At 33.4% G+C, this 23,898-nt stretch overlaps 1 protein-coding gene across 5 annotated transcripts in view; it reads left to right on the top strand.

The window, feature by feature from the left end:
- The window catches only part of OSBPL9 (oxysterol binding protein like 9), a 65,253-nt gene that overhangs the window by 30,651 nt on the left and 10,704 nt on the right, over window positions 1-23,898 (top strand). Inside the window, exons 1-11 of one of the 5 annotated variants that reach the window (XM_039319784.1) lie at window positions 1,218-1,318; window positions 3,335-3,430; window positions 4,812-4,859; window positions 7,299-7,328; window positions 8,353-8,403; window positions 13,465-13,503; window positions 20,418-20,511; window positions 21,222-21,326; window positions 22,771-22,930; window positions 23,524-23,636; window positions 23,795-23,898. The exon at window positions 23,795-23,898 is cut by the window's right edge and continues 15 nt beyond it. In XM_039319784.1, the coding sequence (XP_039175718.1) occupies window positions 8,356-8,403; window positions 13,465-13,503; window positions 20,418-20,511; window positions 21,222-21,326; window positions 22,771-22,930; window positions 23,524-23,636; window positions 23,795-23,898 (663 nt within the window). In that variant the 5' untranslated portion in view covers window positions 1,218-1,318; window positions 3,335-3,430; window positions 4,812-4,859; window positions 7,299-7,328; window positions 8,353-8,355. The other 4 variants (XM_039319783.1, XM_039319782.1, XM_039319786.1 and 1 more) reach the window with 4 other exon arrangements.

Here is a 23,898-nt window from a genome sequence, read left to right as displayed (position 1 = left end):
TTAGTATCTTTTCAGCAACAGGCTTGTGGTTATCATTTGTATTTTTATTGAATTGTTTTATATATTCGTCCATAGCTGCATGTCAGGTTTGAAAACACGTGGTGCAAATTCTCTACACTAAAATAGAGAATAGCTATATAAATTCATTGACTAAAATAATAATACTATTCTAAGTTTGCTGGGTTTTTTGAAGTTTTAAAAAAAATCAAAATAAAACCAAAAAGCCAAATACTTCTTCAGTGCAACTATTTTTGTTGTTTGGAAGCTTGTAAATGGAACTAAATGGAACGTAAGCAAAATTCTAATCTAGGTTTTAAGGAAAAAGAACAAGTGTCTCTATTTTGGTAAAAAGAAGACTATATCATTATAATTATGGTATCTTACACAACTAGGTTTCTTCCTCATTTAAACATCTGCAGGCAAAGCTGTTGCCAAAATTAGTTTATTGCCTTAAATCTTAAATTGTGTTTACAGCAATCTAGCAAAAAACAAAACAAGAAAGCAAAAAATAAAGTCCAGCAAATACATTAAAGGTTAAGAACTTTCTTCTAAACTTTATAATTTCAATCAATGTAATTCAACTCTGAAATATTCTTTCATATTACAAAGTAGGGAGTTATTTTTAAGATGTTAAGTCTTAAATTGTAACATTTTCACTTTGGGCTTAGTGTGACTGAATAAAAAAAGTGTTCAGCTGTGGAACATTTAAATGGCATTCACAATAATTTTCAAACAATAAATCTTTGTAAAAGCAATCCTAGATTAAGATGGACAATTGCAGCCTGTTAAGAAGTTTTACTACAAAGTCTATCCAACTTAGACTATTCGATTTCTTCCTATCTTTTGCCAACCTCATGGTCCCTCGGGCACAGAGATCATATTAATTAATTCTCACCACTGTCCCTTTGACCCTTAGAGCAATTTTTTTGGTTCTAAGATTCCAGCTAGGAGTCTAAGAATTGGAAAGCTCCGGGGTGGAATAAGGCAGGCTCTGTTGATTCCTGTCAAATAAATATTAGGCAGTTATAAACCTTGTAAAAATGTTTAAATCTGCTCCGTAGTAAGGGGATTCTACATCACTAAGCTAAAACTTGCAGAGAAGGGCGGGGAATCGAACTCGGCGGATGATCACTGTGAGCCAAAAGTAAAAAAGCAACTTAACGCTGCGTAGCCAATTGCAAGCAAGTTAGACGTATTGACATACTAAAATGGGGGCGGAGAAAATCTGAATGGATTTGTGGCATCGTCAGTGTTGCGCGAGAAGTTCTAGGCAGATAAATGGGTTGTGAATGGCAGAGCCAGCAGTGTGTTTTGCGTGGTAATTTGTCTTATTTTTTCTCTGCCATCGGAGTCCCCACTTAAAGCGATCGCGTTTTGACTGTTTGTGTTTCCTTTCCGATTAATCCGCGGAAGGGGGGACGGATCAGGCTAAAGGACACTTGACCCGTAGCCAATCGGGTCCCGCTTGGCTTTAAGACTGTAACTGTATGACCGGCGGGTTTGCGATGCGGCCACTCTACCGGGAGAAGGCGGGGAGGGGAAAGGAGAGGAGGGAGATCTTGTAAAGACCTGTCGAGAGGCGTGACCGGCTGTGAAAAGAATGGCTAGTGTGAGTAGGAACGGATATTGGGTAGTGACGTGCGCAATTGACAGGAAAGGAATGGAAACCCTCTTATCTGCTGGCCTTCTCGAGTAACCCCCCCCCCAACGCTTAAGTTTTCCCTAATCGCCAGCGTATTGATAGTAGCATACTTTTGCGAATGTCCCACTTTCCGTTTTGCGTCAGAGTTGATGCGATCTTGTAAAATAGGCGAGTAGGCAACCGACCCTGCGGATCGTTTCCATGCAGTTCCGCGTTTTAACTAGTTCCGCTCAGTGTCATCAATCGCTAAAATTGGATATTGGAAAGGAGGGCATCGTATGTTGGAGGTTCAGAATCAGTCTGGCTTTCAAACCGGATTGTGGATGACAAATTGATTTACTCCGATTGCTGCTTCTGTTATTTAAATGGGTGTTTTGCTGGATTTAACATTTGGACTGTGAGGCAAGCCACTAATACTGAAAGCTATAGAATTAATGATGTCAGGAGAATTTGACTCCCTTATTTATGCTGATAGCAACATACTGATTGCTTTCAAATTGCAGATCAACATGTAAAGTAGACTTTCCTTAATGAACACATGGTTAGACCAGCCTACTAAGGATGAATTCAGCTATCTGAATTCTTTACATAGCCAAACCTATACAGAATGTGGAATTGCAAGAATAAAATAAGTTTTTCTGTAAGCAGTGAGCCTGTCTGAAATGTCAAATTGTTATCTCAATAGTAGAAGCTACAGCTGTGCAAGAATGTAATGATAGTGTATTTCTGGGGAAATTGTAAACATGCTTACAGGAAAGAAAGAAAAAAGCAGTAAAGCATCCATAGTGGCATGTGATTTTTTTTTATAAAGACTGCAATATTTACTACATAGTAAGTATTTTTATACAGAAATTTGGGTACTGTTCATTTCAAAAGATTCCTTTTTAGAGGAGAAAAACCTTTTAATTACCTATGGATAGTGCGCAATCTTTAACAGTTCCATACACTCTTAATATTTAACTGGCCCATCTGGTTGGTGAACTTTAGAAGATTTGGTCAGCTTACAAAGCTAACTGGGTGACCTTGAAAAGTCCTAGAAAGCAGGCAATGGTAAACCACTTCTGAAAAACCTTGCTTAAAAACCTACAGGCAATCACCAGGAGCCAACACACAAAAAAAGCAACATTAAAATTCTGTGGTAAACTTTTTAAACACAAATTCTAGAATGATCAGAGAAATAGGTCAGTTGAAAACCCCTTCCTTATTAGTAATAAAAGAGGTCTGAAGAAGACATCCAATTGCAGACTTATCAGTGCAAGGCAGACTGTACAGGATTATAAAAATAAAGTTGTAAAATCATAGAATTATTTAAAAACTCTAAACTTATAGTTTATTGCTAATAGTTTGTTCTCTTTTTAAAAGCCTTGGTCATAATTCTACTAAAGTGAGGATTTTTAAATCCTATTAATTTTAGAAGACAGAAGCAGTAAAACAGTAAATTATATTACTTGCTATTGAAAATTCCTTCCTAGACAGCCAAAAATGTCTAACTTTACATCAGCTTTGAGAAGGATTTTTAAAAAAGATGTGTTCTAAATCAGGCAATATCTTCTAATATTCATTTTTTTGAATTAGGAATTAAAACTAACTTTATAGCTAGCATTACATTGGAAAATTAAAGAATTTGCTTTCCTGCATGTTGGTAAACAAAAACATATTATTATGCTTAATTTGATTTTTTATTATTTATAGGGTGTGGAACCTGGATTTGTTCCAAGTGTCCAGGATTTTGATAAAAAACTTACAGAAGCTGATGCTTACTTACAAATTTTGATAGATCAATTGAAGGTATGTTAACTCTGTATTGACTGCATTATAAATGTAAGTAATTTTCTAGCAATGATATACTTTAGTTTGTTTCTAAAATTCAGAAGTATAATTCTCTTGCAGATAATGCCAGAAATGGGAACAGCATACATTTTTAGTTGGAATTTTGAATGTATTTTCTTGAAAAGCAAATAACCTTTCTTACCTCTGTTTCAAAATACAAAGATAGTATGTTGACAGTTCCTGCTTCAAGAGATTAGATCTAAGGAGCTTAGGTGGAAATTAGAATCTGCAGATTTCCATAGTATAGTCAAGTTCTAAGAACAGCAGTATAAGCTTCACTTAAGTAAATTCTAAGCTTCATTTCATAATGCTTAATTAAAACTGAAAATCAGTCAAAAATCTAAAATAACTCTCTTCTTAAAAGTTTCAGTTTCAGTGAGTTTTGAATCTGGATGTTTAAATGCATGTAAAAAACTTTTTATGCTTGATCATTTATTTAAACAGTTTTGTCTATATGTCTCTTTTTGCATTACATTGTGTGCATCACACTTAATTTGTGATGCCATAGGTTTTTTTTTAGAATTTTTATCCTGCCTAATACTCCTTCCTCGTCCTATTTTCCCCACAACAATAACAACAACAACAACTCTGTGAGGTGAGTTGGGCTGAGAGTGACTGGCCCTAAGTCATCCAGCCAGCTTTCATGCTTAGAATGGGACTAGAACTCACGGTCTCCTGATTTCTAGCCTGGCGCCTTAACTCCCTCAACCAAAGTGGTTCTAGATTTCAAGCCTAAGTAGAATTGACTTAGTTTGTTATCAATTATGTGAATTGTGGCTCAAATGGCTCAAATATTTGATCTTGGAAATGAAGAAAATATTTGATAATAAAAATAGAAGCAATAGCATATTTTATTTCTAAAGCAATGATTTTGAAATGTTTTTTAGTGATTGTGTATCACTCCAAAAAAATGTCAAGGTAAATGTCACAATCAAAGCTCCACTCCTTTATCATGGATGTGACGTTGATGTGCATACAAAAGGGGCAGAACTGTGGCCCCCATCTTGATGTTTTTAATCATCCCTGTGGATCTCCTTTTTGTAGTACTATGCTGATTATTCACATATGTATTGTTGTGATCAGAGTATATTCCTATTCCCCATCCCACCTCCTATGATTGCTCTTTACACTTTGGAATGAAAGCAAATGAGTTTATGAATTAATGGAAGCAACAGTGTTTTAGATAAAAACTATTATTAAAGCCACAGATAATATGAATATTTGGTAAGACAGATAAAAATTATACTTACTCTTACAAAACTAATGTACTTTTTAAAGTGATTTGCTATCCTGTTAAATTATTAACTTTTCCCATGTTTTTAACAATCTTCTTTTTTAGCTTTTTGATGAAAAACTTCAGAACTGCAAAGATGATGATCAGAGAAAAGCAAGTATATTTTTATACAAATGACCTTAGATTATAAATTTCTTTCTAAGATACAACTTTACTGGTCTTTTTATGTATAGATAATAAATACAATATATGCTTGTTTATCTATATATCTATAGTAGGTACAGAAAAAATAGCGACAGAATAAGAAAGGATAATAAATAATAAGAAATTCAAATAAAATAATCATTTCTATGGATTTATATCTGCTCCTCAAAGCTCACTGTGACATACATACACTTCTTCACCAAGGTTCATTAAACAAGGTAATATATATTACTTCCCAGAAGGAACCATCACTATATGGATAGAGAACTCTTCTCTATTTTTCTTACCCAGGAACTTAGTGTTTGCAGAGGACATGTATTGTTAACTCAAGCACTTAGTTCAGTGGAGTAGGAAGCATCACATCTGGGATGCTAACAGAGCCTGCAACAGGAATGGAAGCTGTTTTTTGCTTTTGCTTTTCCCAACTTAGAAGTTTTTTTCTGGTCTGGAAAACAATCACATTGATTTTTTTTTCCTGCTGCAGTTAATGTACACAGAACCCGGTTGATTTCTCTGAATCTTTCTCTCTGCCTATTCTCTGCCACCACTGTCTTGGGCTTGCCTGCTTGCTTTTCCATTCTTTTCAGGAGGTCGAAAGCGCTAAAGTATTTTATGCAAATTGCCGCATGCAGATAGTTGCGCATGCACGTGCACAACTAAATTATGAAAATAACCAGCAATTCTATGTTGCCCAAATGTAGTAGAAGAGAATAGAACAGAGCTGGAAGGGAACTTGGAGGTCTTCTAGTCAAGCCCCCTGCTCAAGCAGGAGAACCTATACCATTTTAGATAAGTGACTGTCTAGTCTCTTCTTAAAAACCTTCAGTGATGGAGTACCCACGATTTCTGAAGGCAAGCTGTTCCGTGAGTAGGATCTCATATATAAGGGGATATTGACTCTCTGGAAGACTTGCTTCCATAAGATTGACATTCCTATTACTAAAGCAAAACAAAACTGAATGGGAGGGATAGTCCTGCAGTAACCAAATGGAGCCCTGCAGCTTGTTAACCTTGCTCAGGATCTCCCTTCAGGCAAAAAAGATTATTTGTATTGGAGGTTTTAGTGTGCTTTCTTTTGGAAAACACAATTTTCTTGCTGGATCACGTTTGGCCCCACAATGAGATCCTGTGAGGATATGTCTCTTATAAAAGGTTAAATGCCATCTTAAAGCTGCTATTATGTGAAATCTGCTAAAATAAGGACCATTTTGTATTTAGACCAGAGTAATATGCTGATTATAAAATACATTTAAGACAGTTTTTCTCAACCTGATTCCCTTTAGATGTTATTGGGTGTGCTTCAGAATTCTTATCCAATATGGACAGAGAGCAGTTGGTTGAGAATTATGTGAATTATGGATCAAAACATTGGCAGAGTGCAGACAGGGAAAAACTGTTATACATAGATTGAGAAAAATTGTCTTAACTATTGAATAGAGTTTTTTTTCTTATTATATAATTTTGCCAGAGAGATCAGACTTTATAATTACTTATAATCTAATCTGTTGCAATGATTGTTTGAAGTTATAAAAGATGATAGTTGATTTCTTCTCTAGCAATTAGCATTTAAAAATCTGTCCGTATCAGAAGAAAAAAATGTCAGATTGTTGTTACCCCATAATTTAACACCATGAATTCTGTTTTTTTTTTCTTTTGAACAAATCCATTGATTCAAGACAAGTAACAAAATTTCCATCTATTTCTAGTAGAAATAAGTTTAGAATAAAATGTTCTTGAGGTATCCTTTAAGCATTTACTGTTTATAAGGAATTTTTAAAAATGACTTACTTAGTTGTGCCTGTAGAAGAAATAAGTAGAGGCAAAAATGTGGACATCTGTTGAGCGTGAATCTTGATTCAACATTATAACTTGGAAACACAAAATAATTATTTTAAAATTTTTAAATATGCTAAACAAAACTTTTCAGCAAATTTGCTTATAACTAAAAGACTCTAATGTGGCTAAAACCAGCTATTTTAAGAGTCCTTTTGTTTATTTATAGGTGGAGTTGGCAGTATAAATACTAAGTTTCAAGCGTAAGCACAGAATAAGTTTGTAGAGGCAAGTTATTTGTATTATAAGATTTGCTAAATGTGCTGGCAAGTTGTAGCTTTTGCATTCTAGCTTCTTGTTATCAAAGAAAAAATAATATCAGGGTCATTGTACAGTGATGAAAGATGTCTGCTAATCTTTTGGTAAAGCAATATTTCGTCTGGAATGTGCTTGAGATCCCAGAGACTTGTTACAACTTGCCTGTCTGAGTTTGCACTGTTCAGTTTTGTACATAATGTTTATTTTTGGTTAGAAATAAACAACAAATAGTATTAATCAATTTAAAGACTACCATTTCTGCCTTTAAATGTTTTTTTTTGTATTATATGTTTGCAGAAGATTGAAAACCTTAGAGAAACAACCAGTGTAAGTTTTTTTTTTAAATCACTATGCACTTGAAATCATATTTCATCTGATTCCCTTAGAATACATTGCAGTGAGGAGGACCAGGTTGAAGGGAGATAATCTAAAATATTTTTAAAGTCTTGTTCATATTTATGTACATATTCATCTTTCACAATGTGTTTACTAGCAGAATACTTTAAATGAAGTGGTATGATTACCCTCCTTTCACAAGTGACTTGTATTATAGTGCTTCTTATGATACATTAATGGAGAAATGTGAAATAAATGATTTATATCAGCAGGAATAATTCTCATATTGTAGTAGACTAAATTTATTCATTTCCGACTATCTTCTAAAATAGGTGAATTTCATTGTAGATTTAATATATGTACAATATATTTATAAGACAAGATCTATTTTATTTGATAGCTATCAGAATAATGTATTTTAAAGTGAAATCGCTTTTAAATAACAATAACTATTAATGACTTGTTTATCAAAATTTTATACACTTGAAATACTTAATGTGATTATTTGCAAGTGCAAGCAATATTTTTCCCAGAAGTACAGTGTTGGTCTATAAGGATTACATGCTAAGGGAGCAAGGCAGGACAGGAGTGGGCTTGGCATAGAATCAGCATTTTCTAGCATCCATTCATTAATTTATATGTGTACACAGTAATGTGCAGATACTACTTAAAGCAGATGCATCTTTGATTTAGGATGCAAGGATGTTTTCCTCAGTCTGTTCCTTTCTGTCAAGTAGATCCTGAAGGGTCTTCTCCCTTCATTTGTCTAAAATTGGAAGGACAAGCAATGGACCTTATGTAGTAAAGGTAAAATAGGAGTTAATTTTAAAAACTCTGAAGTATATCCAATATCCTCATTTATTCATCACTGTTAAGGCTGTTAGATATTTATAACAATATCTATGAAAAAAATGCAAAATTGGTGATCTTTTTGCAAGTATTTTGGATTGCTTTAATTGTTAAAAACAATTTAAGCTTTTAGAAAAACTTAAAGTATTTATTTTTCTTTCTTTAGAGCATGGTCGAATCAATAAAACATTGTATTGTGTTGCTGCAGATTGCTAAAGTAAGTATTTTTATCGGTACCAAATTGTAGAAAATATTGTGTTTTTTTGCAGAAAATGTTTTATGTATTGTTATGTTGTAGTAATGTGCAATTTAAAAATGTGAAGGAGAGGTGTTTGTATGCAAGCACCACTTAGGTTCCAACATCTTGCTTTCTTAGTATGAATTATTTAATAAACATACATTCCTTGGCTTTCTAATCAGTATCTCATGATTTGAGCTCCTGAGAATGTTCACAGTACATAGTCTTATGACAGAGTTGCCACACTTATATAGTTTACTGTTGATGGGGAACATACTTAATATTCTATTACGACCAACTGCTGTTGATTTTTGGAGCATGGCACTACATGGAAGAGAAAGAATAGTACAAGACACCTTATGTATGTAGGTTTCCACTCACACAAGTTTGACTTCTGCCAATCTCTAAATGTCCAGAGGCAACAACCTCTGGTTATTATTGCACAAAACTTCAAGCTGAAATAGGAAGAAGCAAACGCTAATCATTTTTTTCCTGAACTGGGTTACAAATAAATTGTATGAATTTGAAAGGGTGATCTTAAAATTTGTTGTGTTCGAGGGGCCCATCTTGACCATTGGTTTTTCAGTGTATTGATAATAGATTTGAAATATTTCACCATTTCTTTTTAGAATTTGTGATATAGAACTGATAAAATGGGATAGTTTTGGGGGCAAAAGTGATTAAAGTCCTCACTCTCTACATCATTTTGCATGTCTTAATGAAATAAAAATTTAACTATTTTTCTATCCTTAATGAGCTTAATAATTAGTTCTGGCATAGAAGTTATTGCAATGTCAAATATGAAAAATCCCATTTAGTTTTGTGGGGCAACTAAAAAAAAATCTAACATAAACTAGTGATGGTAGTTGCTGCTGATGTATGTATTTATCTATATATGTATCTATTTTGGGTCAAAGTCCAAAAGAATAACCATATACAGTATAATCAAGTAACAATGTAAAAAAAATGATTCAAGAATGAATTTTTTGACAAACCTTCAAGCAACAAATAGCTGATACCATGGACTGGAGTTGAGTGCAAGACCAATGTCTGCTATCCTTAGTTGCAAAAGAACAAAATTTTCATAGAAATGGCTAGATAGCAGTACACTTGTGCCAAAATACATTTGAACAATTATTCTAAGAAAATTGTTTTAGATACAATTCTGGCATTAAGAATTGATATGAGGAAGAAGAGATGCTTGCTCTTGTCTGTAGGATAAAGTGTATGCTGGTAAGGGAAGGGCATTGTCTGCAAAGTTAAAATAAGCATGAATGACATTCTTGAATTAATAAAAGACTGCAAAAAAATGGTAAAATGTTACTGATACTTCAAAATTTGGGAAATATTCTTTATTATTGAGAATGATTAAAATATGACAATAATGGTAGCTGTGCTTAGTTAATTTTAAATTATATTGGGAAATAAGGATAATCAAAAGCAATTTATTCGGATATTAGTTCAAAGTAGAAAAATATTAATTTTTCTATATGTATGTTTTGAAAAACATGTACAATACTGATAAAACACAGAAAACTCAGGATATTTGTTTTATTGAAATATGGAGTTTTTATATACTGAAGTAATACAAAAATAATTAAATTATTTTATTAAGAATATTTGTAATGAAATATTATAATTAATATTACTTTAAAATTAGGTTTATTAATATTTTTAAAAACATTCTTAGGAAAGAACTTCAAATAAAGCTTGCCATTTGCTCCTAATTTCTAAACTCTTAATATCCTTTATGACACAAATACAAAAATGGTCTATTGTACAGCTGTATTGTGATAATCTTCATTTGTATCAATAATTGTAATTTAGCTCAAAGCTTCATGAAATATGTTGGCTGTTAGTTTTTTCCCCCCAATATAGTAAATTCATATTTTAGCCAGACCTGGCATTTTTGTATGGTAACTAAACTTGACAATTTTCAAAGTCAGAAAAACTAACACAGAGCCAATTTTCAGATTCTGAACTGTAGTCTTCCTTTTTGACAGTTTCTGATAGTGATGAGTAGGAACTCTTCAAGAAAGACAATAAAGCAGCAACATTACAATGAAAATTGGGGTTGAAAAGAAGATAAGTGGGAACCGTGCTGTTCGAGCCCATGACTTTGTCTTTAATTAGGGCCTTTAAATGGGAGGTCTGTAGCAAATTGGCATTATTTATATGACTGCAGCAGTGTTCTCTCACTTACTGGGATTAAGAAATAAAAATTAAAGATTGCTTCTCAATTTCTGGAATTATGAAATCCCTTCCAATTTTAGATGTAATAAGAACTTTAGCATATGCCTCTTTTTCTAATTTGTCTACATATCTTAGTTCAAACTTCAGTAGAAGGAGAAAAGAGAAAGAGTAAGAAAAAAGAGAAAAGAAGGGGAGGATAGAGGGCAAAAAAGATTTATGTCAGTAAACAAAAAACAAACCCCAAACTTCAAATGTTTTTGCCTTTTTTAATGTAATTCATGTATGATGTCAGTCTTCTTTATTTTTGTTCTTCATGTGAATTGAATGTAACTTTCAGATCAGGCATTACTGATAAAGATTCTTGCACTTCAGTAACTGTAGTTCAAAACTGCTAAGACAAGATTTGTATTTGTATTTGCTATGTTTTTTTATTTCCAAATACAGAAGTTTGTAGTAGCAATTTTTACTTGACAAAATGAAAAACTCAGCACCTCTAAAGCTGAGTTTTCATGAAAAATAATTTAAGTTGCATATATAGTTGCATTTCTGACCCCATCACAAGCCACCAAATGGCTTGATATGGCAAGAAAATTACACACCATGATTAATTTGGGGAGTGGTGGGAGTTTTTTTTTTTTATCTGAGTAGCTCTCTGGTTTTATGTGCAAACTTTTTTCTATTCCTTGTTTTTTATACAAAGCTTGAACAGTTTACATAAATACCAAAGAAATGACATAGGATGTTCTATATATCAGGAACATCAGGAACTCTAATATTACTCTGCTCTAATATTGAGCAGTCAAATGGTATATACAGGCTACTTTCCCTTAAATTTTCAATGCAGAGAGCTGCAGATATTATATTTTGTCAAGCACTATATACAGAGTTTTACATAATGGGGTTTATACTGGCCCTCAGAATATGGTGCTTCCTGGTAGTTACTATAAGGGAAAACATCACATTAAAGCTATTAATTATATTTATCAGTTATGAGCAGTTTCCAACATTCTATTCCTGTAATTGCATATGCTGCAACTATTATTAAATGAAATACTGCCATCAGTTATAACATTATTTAGAGCAGGGATGGCAGCCTACAATTATGCCCAAATACCCCCAAATTGTATACTGAAATTTGGGAGCAAAATGATCAACATTGAATGAGGCAACTTCAAACTCCTTAGGAATTGTTTGACATTTTCTGAAAAGATTTACTAAGTTCTGAGGTCTTCTAATAAAGAGGAGAAAAGGAGAATTCAGTGCCCTAATCACTTTGCACGGGGGTTAGGTAAAATTTTAGTAATCCATTTTTTTTGGCTAATTTAGATAATTTCACTTCATAAAAGGGAAATTAAATGCCTATTGTAAAGTACTGATTAAGTTGGAACTATGGATTAACTATACTATATATTTGTAACTACAGTGGCTCACCGTATCTTTCACATTTGGGTTTATTCCATTTACCCAGAAGAAAACATTGACCACAAATGTAAAAGAGCATGGCAGTTTCACCAATTTCTTTTCTGTTAATGTTTTATTAATAGCCAAGATCTCCTGTCAGCCATTTTGTGAAAATGTCCATAATATAAACTCAGCATTCAAACTGTGTTTCATCATCCAAAGCTGATTTATATTTTGCTTCACACATTCTGTATTTTCATATTCTGATCTAGTGGTCCACAGGTACTTTAACAGAAGAGAATATACAGTATATAGCTCAGGATTGAACTGTGAAGTTGTTGATGTAAACCTAAGTCCAGAAGGAATTTAAAAAAATAAAGCGAAGAGCAATCCTTTACTCTTGCTCTTGATTAAGATCAAACTAGTGCTATACCAGCTGTAGTTACTATTTGCAGGGTGGCAGGGTGGGGGAACATGTAGCAAAATATATCTTGTGTGTGTGTGTGTGTGTGTGTGTGTGTGTATTCACAATATTATATTAAATGTGCAGAGGATCACAATATTATGTTAAAAAAACTTACATTCTGCATATTCTCTCTTTCTGCTGATCTGCTCTTTTTCACACGATGGGAGAAGACAGAATGAGTGTGATATTTTTCTGATAAAACTTTGGTTAATCTCATAACCCAACTGAATTGAATTTAAATACTTGTGTGGAGATCATTAGGAAATCTCAGGGTTGTAGGTTAGTTGAAGCAATCAAAAATCATCCAGGGACAGGCAGTTCAAATGGTTTTAATGAAATCAGCAGGAATCAAGTTCAGCTCAAAGGAGTTTTCATTTAAAAGGAAGACCAGAAGGCATCAGTGAATGAAGAATAGTAGAGGCATCTTACTCAGAAATCCCTCAAATGCCATTTTTTTACTTTGTATATAGTATTTATTCTTTGGAGATTTTCAGGAATATTATTTCTGAATTTAAAAAGAACAGGATATAAGAAGCTTTTGTAGGAGTTCTAAGTATTTATATGAATGTATATCTTCAATTTTAGCAATTCATATCTTACAGATGCAACTTGGTGTGGCTTTTAAATGGCAGATCTATTTGCTAGAAATAATTTTTATCTACTTCTAAAATAAATGAATTTCTTATAATGAACAACTATGTCAGTGGTGTCAAATACCACATAACATGATGTGTCATGATGTATTGCGACTTTTTTTCCCTTGCCGGAGGGAAGTGGGCATGGCTTCTATGTGACGAATCTGGCCTGTGGGCCAGCAGTTTGACCCCCCTGAACTATATAATGAACAAAATTTCTAATGAGGAAATTTTCCTTTCAAAAAGTATAATGGTAATTTCTTAAGAAAACGAATCTTATAAAAACAGCATTAAATACATTGATGACAAATTGTTTTGTTAATATTTGTAACATTTTTCCTTAAGGATCAAACTAATGAGGAGAAGCACGCAGATGGACTTATAGTAAGTTTAAATGTAAACTATTACTTTTTATCTCTGCAGAGTATTAACGTTACAGTCATGTGAACACAGAGACTTGACTTCCACTTTTCTTCCTTCCTTTCTCTATTTTTTTCTCTCTTTCCCTGAAATAAGTGTTTCATTTTCAGTATCTTGTCAGTTTTTAAAGCGTCTAAATTCCACTGTTTCTTGTCATGTTAACATTCTCTGTTTCCTATTAATAAAGCAAAATTAAATACAAGTATGAATGGGAAGAAATTGGGAAGAAAATTTAATTGTCTGATGTGCCAGAAATTGTGATTGTTGTCAGAATGGAAGCCTCTTGTTTAAAAAACATAATTTGTGCATCATGTAAATATTCTATGTCTGCAATGAAGCTCCACCAGAAACTTTTGATAGCTGAGAACCTTTTGGTAGGAGTAAACCTGTATCATGTTAGGAAAATCCCTCATCTTCTTGGACCCGTGTCTGGAACAATGCATCCCAGTGCCAGGCAGGCTAGATCAACTCTTTATAGACAGAAGAAAAATGTCTTATCCAAATTTTCAACATCTATATTTAGCTATATGTTTATTATGATTGACAAAAGTTTGTGTCTAAACTTAAAAAGCCTACTGAAGTTTGCAGTTCTTTATGTTGAATAAAGTAAAAACATAAGAGGCGTTTTCCTTTGAAATTAATTTTGCTATTTCTTAGGGTCTGCTTTGGAAGTATTTTTCAAAGGTGATAACTTTAATTAATTTTGGGAGATTATTCTTTTGTATGAATTAGTCTCTTGGTTCCAGTTTATTTCTCTGTTCCTCATCCCAACCTTCTTTAGACAAAGTTTGTTATTTAATTCATACCTCTGATCTCTGGAAAATGTATTTGAGAAAAGAGCTAGAACTTCCCTCTGACATATTTTTCTATCCAAATATTCCAATTCCCTCTTTTCTATTTGTCAATGGATTAAAAATACAATTTGACAATGAAATTTGGAACATGGATAATTGGTGAAGTGATAGAAATGATTTAAAAGGGTGAAACACTTGCCAAATTGCTGTCTTATAACACAAAGCAGCATTGATTTTCTGATTCATGCAAGCATATTCTATGTAGATTTATTCAACATTAGCAACACAGATCATGGGGATGTCACTGCCTGACCTATGCAGAAAACTACTTGGTTGAAAACCTTGACATTTGCCAGATACTATTAGCCTGAGTCATACTGCATGTAAGAACAGATATTTGTGTCTGGTTCTTCCTCGGTGAATTTCTGTACACCATCATCCTGTAGGTTTGTTCCTTCTTGCACACAGAAATGGATAAAGAATACTGTTTACCTATAATTGAAGCTTTTAAAGTGATCATCTCCCATCTTTGGTAATATATTCCCTTTTCTTTTGATGTCTGAGTAAGTAAGCTCTCCTAATTTCATGGCTGCTTCCTTGGTTCTTAAAAATTGAGGGGATGTAAGATTCCCAGTGCACACATTCATTACATTTCTTACTAAACTTCTTTTCAGCTATAGAAAAGTTTTGATGTAACTAAGCAGAGATACATAATCCATGTGACTCAAATAATTCAAAGAACTATGGTAACAGATAAACTGTTCTTTCAGTTTCTAAAAAGATGGCATTAATTAAAGAGTTCTATATATAATTCTGGATGTACTCTGTGATAATGGGCCTATTTACTGCAGATTAGGGTATAGGAAGTCCTTGAGTTACAACAGCGATAGGGACTGGAATTTTGGTTGTTAAGTGATATCATAAAGTGCAGTGTCACATGATTGTATTGCTCAGCAACAGCAATCCCTATTGCCATCATAACCCCAGGACCATGTGGATTGTTAACTGAGGACCTTATGGGACCACAACATGGGAAGAGTTGCATGGGTGCTGTGAGCAGGAACTATGGACCACGTGTGGGTGAGTCCTGTAGGCATGCACTATGGAACTTGAGCAGATGGGAGATATGGGCAAGCATGATCATGGGCAGATGCCATGGGTGGGTGGATGAAAAACCAGGAGCAGAAATCACTTGGGTCTTCTTGCAACTTTCCCACTGACTTTTCTTGTGGAAACAGGGAAGATTGCAAATGGTACTCATGTAACCATGGAGTGCAGTAATTGTCATAATTGTAAGCTGATTGCTAACTGCTTGAATTGGGATTGCATGGCCATAGGGATGCTGTGGTGGACAGAATTTTGCAGGCTGGTTTTAAGTTCCCCTCATTCAGCTCTGTTGAATGGTCATATTCAGAGCATTACCTGTGTGTTAACATATTAACATTCACATTTCTGAGTTTTTTTTATTTATAGTTCATGCAGAATAGCAAAATGCTGTATTTTAGACCATATATTAAAATGATTTATAAAGTTGAAGCCTATAGTATCTTGTATTTTTCTTTTTATAATCCTACCTCAATACTGTTTAAATGTTTATGGTAATACAACTTCCTAACAAATCTATATATATATATATAAAGGATGTTTCATAACAAATCTCTCTATATAAAGGATGCTTCATTTTTTAAAATGGAATCTTAAGTTTTATCATGGATATTTAAACAGAGAAATTCAAAACAGCGTGCACACATCATTTAACAGTTAATAGCATAATAATCTGTGAAACTTCTCCTTTTCCACTGTGTTTAACATAAAGAGATTGAAATGTTTTCTTGTTACTGTGTTTAGATATGGCAAACTAATTTGACTACAAATCAACAATATAAATAGTGTCTGTACACATAATGATAGTCATGATCTAGTATTAAACTTAAGAGGAATATATTGGTTATGCTGATTATGGGTGATTATGCTGATGTATCAATTTAGAGAAAAATGCAATACATTATTTGAAAAGAGTAAGGGTTTCATTTTCTTTAGTATAATAGATTGGTAGCTTTACAGCTTTAAATATCAAAAGTTGATATTTTTCAAGTATTTAGGATCCATATGTCAAAATCAGGTCTGTGAATTGATCCAGGAAGCAACCAGTGAAACCTGTGAAAAATTAGTATGTTACTGCATTGGGCAATATTGAATCAATTCAGTCTTCAAGATGGTCTTGAAGAGTAGAACAATATAAACATAGTAATTAATTTTGGATGAAATCAAAATATCGAGCCCAGTTGATGCATTACAACATTAAGCATGTTGATAAAACCCAAATTTTGAAGCTGTTGTTTCTGGAGTACTTCACTTTTTAACCTCCTTAGAATGGGAACATCATTCTAAGACTACAGGTAGTCTGTCTCATGCCCCCCCACCTAACCGACAGAAATGACCTTGGTTCCCATGGGACAGTGAAATGTTTAGACCAGCAGAAATCCTCCACACCCCCTCCCATTGTGTGGCAACCTAGAATGAGCAAGATGGCTGCAACCAGGTTCGTTGTAGAGTTGACATAGTCCTTGACTTATGATCACAATTGAGCCCAGAATTTCCATTGCTAGGTGAGACAGTTATTGTGAGTTTTGATGCATTTTATGACCTTTCTTGGCACACTTGTTAACTGGATCACTGCAGTTATTAAGTTAGTAACACGACTGTAAAGTGAGCCCTGCTTCCCCATTGACTTTATTAGAAGGTCACAAAAGATGATCGCATGATCCCTGGATACTGCAACCATCATAAATAGAAGCAGGTTACCAAGCACCCATATTTGAATTTGTGACCATGGGGATGCTGCTACGGTCATAAGTGTGATAAATGGTCATAAGTCACTGTTTGCAGTGCCATTGTATCTTCCAATGGTTACTACATGAATGGTTGTAAGTCGACTACCTGTGTATTCAACTTGTGTTGGTTAATTTTCCAATATGCATGATGTAGGATTAAACATGAGTTTGAACATTTTCAAAAAGAAGTAGCATGTAGAAATTGCATATTTGGATCAGTTCAATAACATAAACAACCATATATTTTAAGAAACTAGTCGTTGATGGTTGGCATAATTCTTCTGTAATGTTTGCTAATCTCTGTCATATAGATCTTTTGCTGTACTAATGTAAACATACTCCATAAACGGGGTAAGATGAATGAAATTTGGCTGCTTAAAAAGATAATTTTGGTATTACTGAAGCTAGTTAAAATTTACTTTAAAAGTATAATCCCATTTTTATTGAATTCTAGATTTTTTCTGTTTGGAGTAAAAAAATTAACTCTTTTACAACTTTAGTTTTATGCCTGGCATTACAATGATTCATTGGAAAAAGGGTTACAGAATGGGTTGGAAAATTCCCAGAACAGTTTTCCAGTTGATGATGATCTTCCACAAATAAGCAATTCTCATTTGTGATGTTAAGGAAACCACAATTTTACTTCCATAATGGAGAAATTGCAGGATGATATTAATCTTAATATTAGTGAAGAGCATTAATTTTATAGATAAGGCCCTTCCTATAATTCACATAATTTAATTACAATTAGTACTTGCTAATACAAATGGTACTCTCATTTTGTCATGTAACAATTTTAGGTACTAAGACAACTGACTGTTTGCTGCTTAATATTAGATACTTTAGTATTATGCCTCAAGTTTAAGACATCATTTGGGTTTGTATTAATCTAAGAATAAGAAGGAAACAAACAGAAAATATCATATAGCATCCTGGAAGTAATTAAATAATTATATGCAAGATTCTAATATATGTCTAGTTCATAAGTGTCCTTGAAATATTTCAGATTTTATTCAGATATAGTTTTCTTTGTGAACAAAGCAAACTATTTATTCACTGAAAATAATGGGCCATCATTGGTTTCTTTTTTTCTAGTTTGTAATTATCTTCTGTGTCATTTTGTGTAGACTAAAGCTGTCCCATTTTAAATTCCTCTTGGAAGATACCGTTACTATAATTGTTCCCACAATATGTTTTTTTTTAAGTAATTGGGACCTGGAATTTCTTTACTTCATTTATTCTAAGAATTGTGTCCAATTCACCAAGTTGACTATAATTGACTATAAATTCTGAAAAATTCATTTTTATTATGGATAGCTAGCATTCTTGCTAATAATTTGTGCAATGAAAATATATTCTGCTTTTGCTACTCTTCAACAACTGCACTTTCCCTTCATCTCTTCAAGAGTTCTCCTTTATTTGTTATTGTTGATGCTGACTGCTGGAAACCCATGCTCTGTATCTCCATTTCTGTATGAACTGAGTTGTTATTTTTCTGGTTTATTCTTTTGCTTTGATACTCATATTCTCCAATTCTAAACAAATGCTACTGAATTCGGTTAGTTTGCTAAAAGTTTCAATTGTTATTCTACTATTTGTTATTACTTTCCTGATAATATATTCTGCAAATTGCAAATATAGATTATGTTGTTTTCTGAAACAGTAGAGGTAATTATATTGGGAATAACATATTCAGAATTGTGCTAATGAAGGAGAACGGACTGATTCCTGCATGAGTAATGGAAAATAAGCTGCATAATGATGTGGCAGTTGTGTCCTGTTTCATATAATGCTGATGTGGGGAATCTCTGGCCTGTCAAATCCTCTAAAGTACAGATAGTCTTCGACTTACAACCGTAATTGAGCCCAAAATTTCTGTTGCTATGAGAGACATGTGTTAAGTGAATTTTGCCCCAATTTACAACCTTCGTTGCCACAGTTGTTAAGTGAATCACTGCAATTGTTAACTTAATAACACAATTGTTAAGGGAATCAGGCTTCCCCATTGATTTTGCTTGTCAGAAGGTTGAAAACGATGATCAAGTGACCCTGGGACACTGCAACCAGCATAAATATGAGTCAGTTGCCCAGTGTCTGAATTTTAAACATGTGACCATGGGGATGCTGCAATGGTTATGTGGAAAATGGTCATAAGCAGGGCTTTTTTTGTCATAGAACACCCAGAACAGAGTTCTGGCACCTTTTTTGGATGGTACCTTGTAGGGTAGGCAAGGTAGGTTGTATGACGTGTGATTTCCAGCACTTTTTTTTTTACAAAAAAAGAACTGGTCATAAGTCACTTGTTTCAGTGCCTTTGTATCTTTGAACTGTCACTAAACAAAGTATTGTAGGTCGAAGACTACTTGTATACCTTTTGGTAGTCCAGCTAGTATGGCCAATTTTGATAAATGCTGGGAATTGTACTTCAGCAATTGCTGGAGAGCATTAAGTTCCCTTTTTCCAATATTAGCAATGTGATGCAAGAGAATTTCTACACAAAATAACCCAGTTCTCATAGTTCTCTTTTCCTTTGAATCTAGTCACCCAGTTGAATGTTAGATGTATGATAGAGGACACATATGAAATATCTTGTCTACTAATGTAGGAAATAACCAATTTCATATAGTAGTTGTTTAACTAGGTGAAAACTTTGCTGACTTTTTCTCTTTAGAACATCCAAACTTGACATCATATGTTCATTACCTGATTTTAATAAAAATGTTTCATTCCTGCATCAAGATTTGGCCAGGAGGAAGCTTTAAAGAATAATTTAGTCTTATAATTTTAATAAAAAAAAGTCACCAAAGGATACTGATGAAGAGTTATGTTTCACCCCAGAATAATGCATTGTTTTCATTTAGTTTACATAAACTTTCATAATCAGACTGAAATACTCAGTCTAATGGTACATGTTCATAGTTTTCTTCAAGATGCTTGACAAATTCTTTCAGCATCTTGATTGATAATATTGTTGGGTTGCATAAGCAAAATATAAAATAAAACTGTGTCCTTGAATGATTTGTAATTTTGTGTGTTGCCATCACATCAGCAAATTAAACTTTAAAGCAGGAATCCTTGGCTTTATGATACTAAAGCAACTGAATTAACTTTAATGGACTATAATCATTATTTTTATAGACTACTAATGTCATAAAAGCATTTAGTTTTGTGTTTCTCTTAAGACTGGCTTCCTCCACAAAACATATTTTATGGTTCTCAAAAAGAGTTGACCTTGTTTTTTATATCACAGAGCACTATTAATCCTATTGATGCAATATATCCACCTAGTCTCTTGGAATCTTCAGTGAATAGCACAATGCCTACGCAGACTGTCTTACCTCCAGGTATGGTATTTTTAAAAAATCCTGTCTGCTAATATCTGTTAAACACTTTAAAAATATTTTCATCTCTTTCCATTTATTTTCACAGAATGCAGAAAGGAAATGATTTGTGATATATAAAATTGCTAATCCATTGTAAATTAAAATTGGAATTTCCTACAATTATTCACATTTTCAAGTGGTCTATAAAGGTTCTATCTATATAGAGGAAGCAATATAGCAGAGTGAACAATGTTTTTCCAATTTCCTCAGGTGCTCCTGCCATTTTGAAGGAAATATGTTGTAGTAAGACTTTAGTTCCTTGATTGGGGTATTATTTAGCTGATTGTTGGTTCTCAGTCAAGGAGCTGCCAAACAAGTCAACAGTAAACAGCCCAACCAAAGAACATCAAAGACTGCCCCCACCAACACTGAGAGGGCAAGCCACTAGAAGATACAGTAAACTGAGAGCAAACTCCATTCCTTACTATCACTGATGATGTTACCTTGTTTGAGTAATGAAATGTCTTCAAGGAAACAACCAAGCTCAGAGAGCACCAAGGACCCCTCTTTTCAGTCCTGAGCTACAAATATTCTCCTTTATTGATTAAAATGCAGAGTAATTTTGAGCAAAGTAAAAAGGGAATGGGGTGAATTAAAAGGATTAATAAGCCTCCAGGAGAGTGAGTAGAATTAAAAATAAAACAGTGAAGTGATTTGTTTAATGTTTTCAGAACCAACTCAACTTTGCAAATCAGAACAGCGACCATCATCCCTACCTGTTGGACCGGTGGTAGCATTACTTGGAAGTCATCAGACTCCAACACCAAATAGTACAGGTATAGCCCAACAATCTTCTCTTGCCTTCTTAAATAAGGAAGTTTATAGGAGTTTTGTTTATGAAGAGTACAAGAATAGCTTTGCTAATGAAGCATGTTTTTTACTAAATCCTTTAGATACAGTTATCCAGAGCAGAGAATAACAATCCTGCCTTGCTTCAAATATTCTCAGTTCTCTTTGGAGGAGATATTCCACACCTGCAGTTCTACTGCTGCAAATGAAAATTGTTTGATTGTGGCAGGATATAAAATAAATAAATAGCTATCTATCTAATAACTACCCACCTCATCTAATTTAGTATAAGAGTTTAGAGAAAGAACATTGGAGATCCTTTTATAATGGAAGTATATGAAATTTCCATCTGAGTGATGTACAATTTAAATATTTATTTATTTATTTATTTATTTATTTATGAGACTTATATACCGCTTTAAGTGCAAGCACTCTCTAAGCGGTGTACACCAGTAAGCAATGTATATATATATTTACATTGCCCCCAACAATCTGGGTCCTCATTTTACCTACCCCAGAAGGATGGAAGGCTGAGTCAACCTTGAGCCGGTGAGATTTGAACCGCTGACCTGCTGAACAATTTTAAATAATTATTAAATAATTTTTAAGAACACTTTGAATTTGTCTCAGTAATGATTGGATACAATTCTGAACTTCCTTTTCACATAATATGGTTCTATCAGCCATTCCAAATTGTTATAGATGAGAGCAACTTAATTTTTAAAGAGAACTGCACACTTCTTGTAGCATACTAAAAATTGTTTAGCAAGGCAAATGTTTAGAATTCAGGCAGGCAGGTAGGCAGGAAACAAACTAGTATCTTAGAGCAGGATAGACAATTTCAGGTTTGAGAGTGCATTTGAAATTTTGACAGCAAATAACGTATTCTTGCAAAACAGCTGTTAGGCAAGATTTGCATACTCACAAATTGGCAGCCAGTTGCAAAGAATAAAAATGTTCATTAGAAAACAGATTGGTGAGACTCTTCCTTTCTATCCCTTTTAGCATTTTAGAATATTCCACCCCATCTTATTTTGTGTTTTTTTGTATTGTTTATGGGATTCAGAAGCATTTATAGGAATAAATACATTAGCTTTCTATCCATTTTTTAAATAAATGGGTCTATAAAGGAGAGAAATTGCTACTGTCCCTCTGTATTGTTTGTGTTGGCTTACTTGTTTAAATATTTGCATAAACTGTATCCTAGTAAATTTGATTTGTGTTGTTATATTCTCAAATATATTCTTAATAGGTGAAGGGTTTTCTATTAAGCAATCTTTGTAGCTTCCTGATTTTTATTTTTGTTATTTTCATTATTTTATGTTGATGATCAAACTTAAATTCAGTACATTAGTTTAACTTGAGTTGCAGTAAAAAATGTTTTAAATATCACACACACTTGCGAATTATGTGTATGCATAATCTTTACAGGAAGTGGACAGTCAGCACCCAGCAGCAGTTTAACTTCTCCAAGCCACGTCAATCTGTCTCCAAATACAGTTCCAGATTTTTCTTATTCTAGTAGTGAAGATGAATTTTATGATGCCGATGAATTCTATCAAACTAGTTCATCCCCAAAGAGATGTTTGGAGTAAGTGAAAAAAAAGTATGCAGACAATTATTTCCTCTTAAGAATTTGCAAAATTACACATACTGTATATCAGCCTCTGAATCTTTCCCATAATATATTGTGAATAGTTAACTTTTGTACAATACACAAACAATTTTGGCTGTAAAATTGTGCCTTGCTTATGCAACATTCATACTGTGAAGTAATATTACTGTAGCGATTAACTCCTGGGAAGCAGTCTGTTTGCATTTTCAAGATTGGGTTTTTATCCATGAGCTGATGTATCTTATTGTGTATTCCCAGTTCTAATCAGTCTAGTATGTCTACAGATGTAGTGGGACAGTCTTTTATAAGAAGGCTTTTTTAATTTTTTGGATACAAATTGTGTGATTATTTATTTGAACTTGCTATACAAATGTAAACTGTTTTTCTTTTGTCTGTGTTCTGTTCCCTAAATAGTATATTTACTCTACATATTTAAGTTGGCATTTATTTAAACTTTTTTCCAGGTATATATGTACAGTAGTATGAAAGTTCTTTCAAATTTGATTATGTTTGAAATTATCTCAAATATGCTCTATATTCAACTATAAGAATTTTGTATTTTTCCATAGCCCCTCAGGATCTGGAACAATTCTAACACGTAGCAACACAGGGAGTAGCATGAAACGCCCAGATACAGCAGAGTCCCTCAACTCTTCAGTGTCTAATGGGACAAATGATGCTGGTAAGAGAAATTCACAAATTATTTAGGTTCTTAATCACTTCAATATCAGTTCCAGCATGCTGATATAGATGTTTAAAATAATTTAAATAAATTTTATTTACTTCTTGTATTTTTAAAATGTGGCCAAGAAATTACAGGGTTGTTTTCACTTTTTCCAGATCTTTTTGATCCTCATGATGACAGAGACGATGATATTGAAGGGGAGTCAGTGGAAGAACACAAAAGTGTTATCATGCACCTTTTATCACAAGTTAGGTTAGGA

The sequence above is a fragment of the Crotalus tigris genome, unplaced genomic scaffold, assembly GCF_016545835.1.
Source record: "Crotalus tigris isolate CLP2741 ecotype Arizona unplaced genomic scaffold, ASM1654583v1 scf7180000023617.9722795, whole genome shotgun sequence".
Classification (NCBI taxonomy): Eukaryota; Metazoa; Chordata; class Lepidosauria; order Squamata; family Viperidae; genus Crotalus; species Crotalus tigris.
This window is presented reverse-complemented; position numbering and strand designations above follow the sequence as displayed.